This window comes from Vicia villosa, linkage group LG3 (genome assembly GCF_029867415.1).
Source record: "Vicia villosa cultivar HV-30 ecotype Madison, WI linkage group LG3, Vvil1.0, whole genome shotgun sequence".
NCBI lineage: Eukaryota > Viridiplantae > Streptophyta > Magnoliopsida > Fabales > Fabaceae > Vicia > Vicia villosa.
The window spans coordinates 133,423,811-133,433,047 of NC_081182.1; the positions used below are offsets into that span (position 1 = coordinate 133,423,811).

At 29.4% G+C, this 9,237-nt stretch overlaps 1 protein-coding gene across 1 annotated transcript; it reads left to right on the forward strand.

Annotated features, from left to right (window-relative positions):
- The first annotated feature begins 5,908 nt into the window (after window positions 1–5,908).
- Window positions 5,909–6,587, forward strand: LOC131656686 (non-specific lipid-transfer protein A-like). Its single transcript, XM_058926329.1, has 2 exons — window positions 5,909–6,288; window positions 6,399–6,587. Exons 1-2 carry the CDS (start codon window positions 5,936–5,938, stop codon window positions 6,406–6,408), a joined length of 363 nt encoding a protein of 120 aa, XP_058782312.1. The 5' UTR covers window positions 5,909–5,935; the 3' UTR covers window positions 6,409–6,587.
- Window positions 6,588–9,237: the final 2,650 nt, after the last annotated feature.

Consider the following 9,237-nt stretch of genomic DNA (forward strand, 5'->3'; position numbering starts at 1 on the left):
TTTAGATTTTATTTCATATTGTTGAAAAGTGACTTAGTAAGTTGTTGTATTGAGCTTGTTATTTTTTTGCTAAAAATGATGTTGTTGTGTTATTGTATTATTTTATTGTTAAATGATTTTGAAAGCATTTGACATAAATTTTAGAATGTATTGTTGATTGTAGTTGGACGAAAGTCGATAGATTTGGCTCGGTGTATGAAAAAGGAGTTATGGAATTTCTTGAATTCGTGTAGGGATGTCAACTTGCCTCCGTTAGTGGGGATCCCCGTGGAGATTTCCCGTTTGGGGCCCCAAAGACGGGGAATTTTCTCCCCACGGGGACATGGATGGGGAACAAAGTCTCCCCGAAGGCACTTCGGAGACGGGGATGGGGTAAATATCCTCCGCCCCGTGGAGTCCCCGCCCCGCCTAAAATAGCATAATGTCCTTAATTTATGTATAATTTTAAATTATTATGTAAGTTTATTTTTCATTTCATATAATTAATCTTATACACAGATTTAAAATATATATGTATTGTTAGTAAAAGAGTGAGATATAAATTATTATTTCAATATTTTTTTAGTTTGAAATTTTTGTGGTCATGACACTCATTATTTTAGATTAAATATTGTTAAAGCAATATATTTATCATAAAGGAATAATTGTTAAATTTTTTGTGGTTAGTTTTTAAAATAATAAATAAAAAATCATGTTTCTGGATCTCCCCATGAACCTTGGGGATCCGTGGGGACCCGCGGGGATCCGCGCGAACGGGGATGGGGGAGAAAATTCCCCCGTAGCGGGGACCCGAAGCGGGGATGGGGAATAAATTCGAGGGCGGGGATTGTGATGGGAATGTATCCCCCATCCCCGCCCCGCCCCATTGACATCCCTAAATTCGTGGAATATATCTTCCTGACAATAATGGAATCTTTTATTATTCTTGTGCTATATGCGGGAATATCAAAAAAATTGAAATGAACGTAATATTTCATCACCTATGTTGTGACATAGTTTGTCAAAATTATATAATATGAATGTGGCATGCTGAAGTAGATAATAACCAAACTGCGACGTCATAAAGACATGAAGTTGACATAGATATAGATGATTGCCTAGAAGATATGACTCGTGATATTGGAGAATATTCTTTTATGAAGGTCGATATTTATGATACTTATGTAGTGACAAGGATGTACAATTATATAAGGAGTGCATAAATTTTACATGATTATTTGTGGTGTTAAAATTGTTTATTCTAAAGGAAAAAGTGGATGGACAGTTAATGTATCACATAATTGTTTGAATTGCATGCTTCCAAAAGATAACAATTTGGCGGACCATACTAATGAGGGAAAAAATAGTAATAATAGTAAAGCTCTGTATAAATTACTATTTTTGGGTATTGTGACGGCTTTAGCCTTGGGTAATATAAGATCACTTATTTGTTTAAATTATCCATGATGTTTCCAAGGTTTATCCACCTGTAGTATCGTGGGAAGACATGGTTGTAGGTAATTGTTACTGAGGCGGCTTTTATAGAGGGCTTTAGGTTCTTCAGTAATCCCTTGGTAAAAAAGAATTACACACGGCTTTTTCAGTTATCGACGATTTTTAGCCCTGGGTACTGGAAGAATTTATTGTATCGAATGCAAGAAACATAAAGTGTGTCATATATGTGAGTTTAATATGTGCTTCCACCAAACTCAATCTGGAAAAAAGAATAATTTCCTTGGGCATCAAAAACTTATAAAACACAGTCATCCATATAATAGATTGCGAAAGGCTTTTGATGCAGAGTAAGGGTTTGATATCGCTCTTAAGCCTTTATTTGGGAGGAAGTTTATAATAGAAAAAAATACTTTTCTAGAATTCCTCCTACATGTTATTGAATTTCTGCATTTCTCCTTGAATCTCCTTACTGTTTCACCTCTCTTTGTCGTTAGTGGTGGGAAAAAGGGGAAAGCTAGACAAGGATTTAACCTCATTCTATATTTTTTAATTTTTCATCTAAATCTAAGATTTGTGCACCATGTTTCAACAAGTATAGGTGCATTAAATATGCTCTTGTTCCATATTAATTTAATAAACAAAGACAATATTTCGTTTTGTACGCTTTTTTGAGGTTAAAGATTACGAGAAGATGTAAGTGTTATTACATGGTGCTGCCTTCAGTCATCTTCCCCTTAAAGTGAACCATGTAAAAATTTTAAAAAGAATAAATCTCTTAAGTTGGAAAAGAAGAAAAATTCCGTGGTTCCACTTGCATTTTTTCTTATTCTATCAAGGACTCGTGTCCTATATACTTGTTCTTAGTTTCTTAATGGTAGAGATTTGTTTGGTCCTCCATATTTTATGCTTTAGAGCCTTGGTATCAAATTTGGTTTCCAATCCGATGGATGGATTCAAGCTTTAGGTATTGGAGTTTAGTCTAAGCCATCCTTACAAAACCGACTTGTAAGTTAAGAGGTATCACTCTTTATAAACTATTTCAAGACTCTATTTCTAGCCAATGTGAGACTTAGGATTTTTCAATATACACCCTTTCATGCCTAATATTCTTTTTGGACTTGGTGAATGGAATAAATAGTGGGTGGCCCATAGTATGATCTATGGGCTCTAATACTATATTAGAGTTTGTCCCAATTCCTCCTTACCAAATAGGCGTATAAGGTGAGGGGTGCAACTCTATATAAACTAATTCAAAGCTATATCTCTAACCAATGTGAGACATGGGTTTTTCCCAATACAACCTTTCACGCCCAATACTCTTTTGAATTTGGTGCGTGGATATAATTTGTGGATGACCCTGATCCGATCAATAAACTTTTATACGATATTAGAGTTGGCCTTACTCATTCGTACAACACTCTCTTATAAGGTGAGGGGTGTCACTCTGTAAAAACTCTTTTAAAGATCTATCTCCAACCAATGTGGAACTTGGGACTTTTCCTAATACACCCTATCACGCCCAATACTCTTTTTGAGCTTGGTGCATGGATATAAAAGATGGAAGACCCATAGTCTAATCGTTAGACTTTGATGCAATATTAGAGTCTACTTAGTCTATTTGTAACTTGGACCACTTGTTATTTTTGCATTTAGTTATCATCATCGAAATAATATTAATCATTTAGGAATATCAGAGCTTTCTCGATTACTTAATTTGTAAAATAGGGTTCCACAATCTTTAACACATTAGACTAGTAGTTGATTTGTTGGAATATTGCATACATTTCCCAAAGCATCCACAAATGATTTGTTGGATTTGGTCGACGATGGCACCTTTGCACCTTTACATATGGGGTTGAAGATGTAATTTATGGGAACAAGACATGCATTTGACTACAAATATGTGTCCAAATACTCGGTTGTGTCAAGTCATATGCAACAAATATCGTTCCATGGTCCACATGATCAACACTGGTATCCTCTATCCTCAACCCGACATGTTTTCCTACATTGGGATAAAATTGTTTTTTTCAATATTCAACTCAACATCATATATGTTTGTCACCTTTTGCTTGTCTTTTTGCTTTACATTTGCTTTATTCATTTTACCATTTTTGCTTTTACCTCTCTGTTTATTTTTCAATTTTGCTTCTATAACTATTGTCTAAATAACCAATAGCCTTGCTGAAGTGACACAAAGAATGCAAAACTTGGTTTTTCAACCAAGATTTTGTCTTAGTTTTTTGAGTAGTTCGATATCCACTAAGATTCTTACATACTATATGAGACCTCAATCAAAAAGTAATATATGTTAAGTGTAGTTTATACATATTGGAGTGTCAATGCAGTTAACAATGACAAATATGATTTTGAGCCTCCAATATTCACGAGAGAGTCTGTGAATCCTCACCTATATCTGAGAAAGAGTTTGATTAACATTGCTTGGTATGAAGTCTATTGTTCAAGGGAAAAGTTTGAGCACGCCCAAATTCAGATTCCTAGAATTAATTTCCCTAACTTAATATTATAAAAATTAACTCTGAAATTTTAAAATTTATCTTTTATTTTTTAATTCATTTTTGTCTTTTCATTATTCATCCTTCTTTATCTTTTTCTATCTTTTTTTATATGTTTAAGTCATATTTAATATTTTTACTGTCAAATTTCAAATTTTATTTTAATTTTTTTTTTGTCATTTTATTCTCCATCCATCTTTATCTTTTTTTTATTTATGTTTAACTCCAAATTTAAAATGTTTAAAATTAATTCTTAAATTATGAAATTTATCGTAATTTTGTTTCCTTTTTTGTCTTTTCATTCATCATCCATCTTTATCTCTTCCCGATTTTATGCTTGACTCAAAATTTGTATATATTTGTAACTTCTTTTTCTTTCTCCTTATATCATTTTTATTCCAAAAAAGTTAATTTTAAGCCAATTCTAAATTTTAAAATTTATTGTAATTTTAATTCTTTTTTGTCTTTTCATTATTCATCCATCTGTATCTCTTTTTTTTTTTATGTTCGACTCTAATTTAAAAATTTTATTCTTAAATTTTAAAATTTATTCTAATTTTTAGTTTTATTTTTATGTATTTCCATTCTTTATCACTTTTTATTTTATTTTTAACTCTAAATTTAAATTATTTAAAAATAATTTTAAAATTCTAAATGTTATCTTAATTTTTATTATTTTTTTGTCTTTTCATTCTTCATTCCTTTTTATCTCTTCCTTATTTTATGGTTGACTCAAATTTAAAATATTAATAATTAATTCATAAATTTTATAATTTATATTTTTTGCCTTTTCATTATTCATCTTTCTTTATCTATTTCTTTTCTTTTTTATGTTTCTCTCCAAATATAATATTTCAACTTTAAAATATTTAAATTTATTCTAATTTTTTATTTTTTTTTACTTTTAATTCTTCATCTTTATATGTTTCTTATTTTATGTTCAACTCCAAATTTAAAATGTTTAAAATTAATTCCAAAATTATGTAGTTTATCTTAATTTTGTCTTTTCATTAATCATCCATCTTTATCTCTTTTTTTATTTATTTTATGTTTAACTCCAAACCAAATTTAAAATGTTTAAAAATAATTCTGAAAAATCTAAATTTTTTCTTAATTTTATTTTATTTCTTGTCTTTTCATTATTTATCCATCTTTATCTCTTCCTTATTTTATGTTTGACTCCATAATGTTACTTATCTTTATTCATCTTTATCTCTTCCTTATTTTATGTTTGACTCCATAATGTTACTTAAATAAGATAAATTTAAATTCATATTTTTCTTCTGTCTTACTTAACTTTATGTTTTATGTTTGTATCTCTTCCTTAATTTATTTTTGATATTTATTAATAAATATATATATATATAGATCAAATATATTAATAAATTTATAAAATAAATTTTCTTTTATAATAAAGATCGGAGGGGACATTAGACAATGATATTAATTAAATAAAAAATAATAATTTTGTATTTTAATTTAGACATAACTTGGATATGCTTGCTAAACAGCATAGACTCATTAATTGAGTTGGGAAAATTTTGAATACTACATTTTTTCATAAGAAAAAACGAATATATGCTAATAATATTAAATATTTTTATACTGTCAACCAATAATAAACATGTATTTAATTAAAACACGCTTTTAATTTTAAATGATATGAAATGACAAGTAAAAAAATTTAATTGATTGTATTTGTAACGTTGGTTTACACTCTTTATGCATTACTTTTAAACTCTTTTTTTAAAAATCTTAAAGCAATATTTGTTTAAGTACTTTAATTGTTTTAATAATTAGGATGGTTAATCATTTAAATAATATTTAAAGAGGACATTAAATAAAATAAAAATAAAATAATAAGTCGCTTAATTGTTACGACAAAAAGTTAGCAGTCATCCCTTCTTATAAATTAAGGAGCCTTTTGATAGAAATCATAATCAAAACACAATTGAAAAATCAAAGTTAGACTTATCGAAATTAAGATGTCAAGCCAGAAAACTGTCGGTGTAATGTTGGTCTTATGCATGGTGATGACGACAACATTACATGCAAGTGAAATGGATGATGTATCATGTTCAGAGGCAATTTTATCTCTATGGCCATGTCTACCTTTTCTGGAAGGTTCTCTTCCACCAACACCGTCTGCTGATTGTTGCACTGGAGCTAAAAATTTGTTCAATAAGGCAAACACAACTCCTATTAAGAGAAAGGTCTGCGAGTGTCTCAAAGATGCTTCTACTAAATTTGGAGTTAAACCAGACAGGACTGCACAACTTCCACAACTTTGTCACATTCAATTGCCTTTTCCAATTGGTCCTTCTACTGATTGTAGCAAGTATGTTTCTCTTCCTCTTTTCTTATTAACTCATACACACTAAAATATTTTGTTTTTCTATATTACTATTACTATTACTATTCTAATTTATTTATTTTAAAAACCTCCAGGATTGAATGATTCTACATTAGGATTAGATCGTGATGAATAAGACTTGAAGAACTGCATGGAGGAGTTTTTATTTTGTTAATCTTTCTATAATGAAAAGTTAGATTATATCAATAAGCCGTCTGAAAAAGTTGATGTATTTTTAGTGAAATTTATAAATGGAAAATAAAGTCATATTTTTATTATCTATTTTTTATTTTTAAGGGGTTATTGCTTGATGCTTGGTAAGTAGAAAGTGCGTTATTTAGGGAAACAAATTTTGACAACTTTTGTAAGTAAACTAAAATAATATATTTATTCAAACTAAAGATTAAATAAAATACTCCAAAGCAGAGTTTGAGTCAACTTTTTGCATAAGTTCTGCCGTAAGTAGTTCTTTCCTACCACTTTGTTGACTTTTTTGGTTAATAGTTTTATTCAAAATTATAATCTTTTATAAAATTTATTTGATGAGGACATAATTATTAAGGATGATAAATAATCAATTTAAGGACTAAGAGGATCAATGACAAAAGCATATGCACCAATCGTTAGTTGGTTCAATGGTGATTGGCGCTGAATTTGGTAGGGAGAGCCACGGTTATGAACCAAAAAAAAAATCATATGCCAAAAATGATAAGAAAATATAATATAAATTTTGATAATTAACATAGAAACAAGATCAACATTACAAGATTTGGATGAGAAAATTGTCATTTGTATAACTCCATCACACGAAGAAAAGTTTTTTTATTCTTTTATTTTCTAACCTAAGTTGTGATTAAGTTTGCATCGGATTTTGGTGTCCTTTCCTTTGAATTTTTTGTTTTATTTCTTCTTTTTTTTTTTACTTTCTATATTTAAAGAAAGACAATAATTCTATGTGCAAGTCCATATATATGAAAAAATTATTAAAAAAACAAGTTGATTTTTAGTAAAATATTTCTTTTTGAGAATAGTGAGTTAAACTCATCTTTGGTTTTGGATTGAACCAACATTGTTCTTATCAAGAATTCACAATTTTAGTGACTATAATTCTATTAGGTTTATCTCCTTCTAGGATTAGAAGAGTGACATCTCCCATGTGCAAATTTTTCATCCATTTTTTTTCTTTTCGCGGTCTCTTGTTATAAAATTCACCAATACATCTATTTGCCAATTAAACACCTTAGAGAAGTAGAAGCTTTTCCCTCACTTGTTTCAACCTCGTTCCTGCTGGCAAGCGGTTAGAAAAACAAAACGAGTACCGAAATGCATTATGCAAAAACCTGATCGGGCGGACCGTCCAGCTTGATACCACTATGTAACACCCTAAATCCTGAAACTTTATGTTTTATGTTTGTAATAGTTTTAAAGAAAGATGTTGTTATTTTGATTGTGATTGAATGTTATATTTTGTCAAGATAATAATTTTTTTTGTTTAATGTTATAAGTTGTTGTAATTGAGTGAGATTAAGATAGTTTTTGTGTTATTAAGAATGTTATCTATTGTTGTTGTAGTTATTACATTGTTATTGCATTTGATATAAATTTCATAATGTATTATAGATTGTAGTTGGATAAAAGTCGGTAGATTTATCTTGGTCTATGAAAAAGGAGTTATGAAATTCCATGAATTCCGGGAACAAAACTTCCTGATAATAATAGAATCTTTTATTATTCTTGTGTTATATGCGGGAATATCAAAAAATTTAAAAAGAAAATAATATTTCATCACCTATGTTGTGATGTAATTTGTCAAAATTATATAATTTGAATGTAGCATGCTAAAGTAGACAAAAACCAAACTGTGACGTCATAAACACATGAAATTGATATAGATATGAATGATCGACTAGAAGATATGATTTGTGATGTTGAAGAAGATTTTTTTATGAAGGTACATATTTATGATACTTATTTAGTGACAAGGATGCGTAATTATATAAGGAGTGTACAAATTTTACACGATTCTTCATGGTGTTAAAAAAATGAAAAGACAACAATATGTTTTATGTTTGTATTGTTGAAGTTAGATAGGTAAAATTTAATATTTTTAATCATAAAGTTTAAGTAATTTAAATATATTGATTATTGAAACAAATATATTTTCATTCTTCGTCCATCTTAAAATTTCCTTAATTTAATTCTTTTTTCTCTTTTCATTTTTCATCCATCTTTATCAGTTCTTTATTTTATGTTTGACTCCAAATTAAAATATTTAAAATAAAATCTAAAATTTTAAAATATATTTTATTTTTAATTCTTTTCTTTTTCTTTAATTCTTACTTTTTTTTTTCAAAGCGTGCTCAATGCTATGACCACTTATAGGATGCAAATATACCTTATGCCTAAGAAAGTCATTCACCATATATGTGATGTCTACAGGAGCTTCTTATGGTGTGGTAGGGAGGGCATCAGCAGAAGATTCCCAATTGTGTGGAATTCTATTTGTGAGCCTAGGAAAGTTTGGGGCTTAAACTTGGTGGAGTTGTTCAGTTGGAATAAAACTACTATCATAAAGCTTTCGTGGAATCTTTAGGCCAAAGATGATAAGATGTTACATCTTGGCGTGTTCCTAGCAATTGCTCTTGGATCATAAAAAGATGATGAATTATAGAGATGAGTTAGAACATAGCAGTTATTGGCACACTGCTAGACAGACGGGGATATAAAAAACGAAACTTATGTACCAAGAGCTGCGAGGTGAGAAACCTCTTATCCGATGGTACAAAATGTTCTTTAATAATGCAGCGAGGCCTTGTGCCAAATTTAATCTTTGGCTTTTTATGTGGGATAGACTGCCTACAAAAAGCAGACTTTCTCGTTTTGGTATGGTCACATATGGTTACTGTGCCTTCTGCAAGGAGGAGGAAACCCATG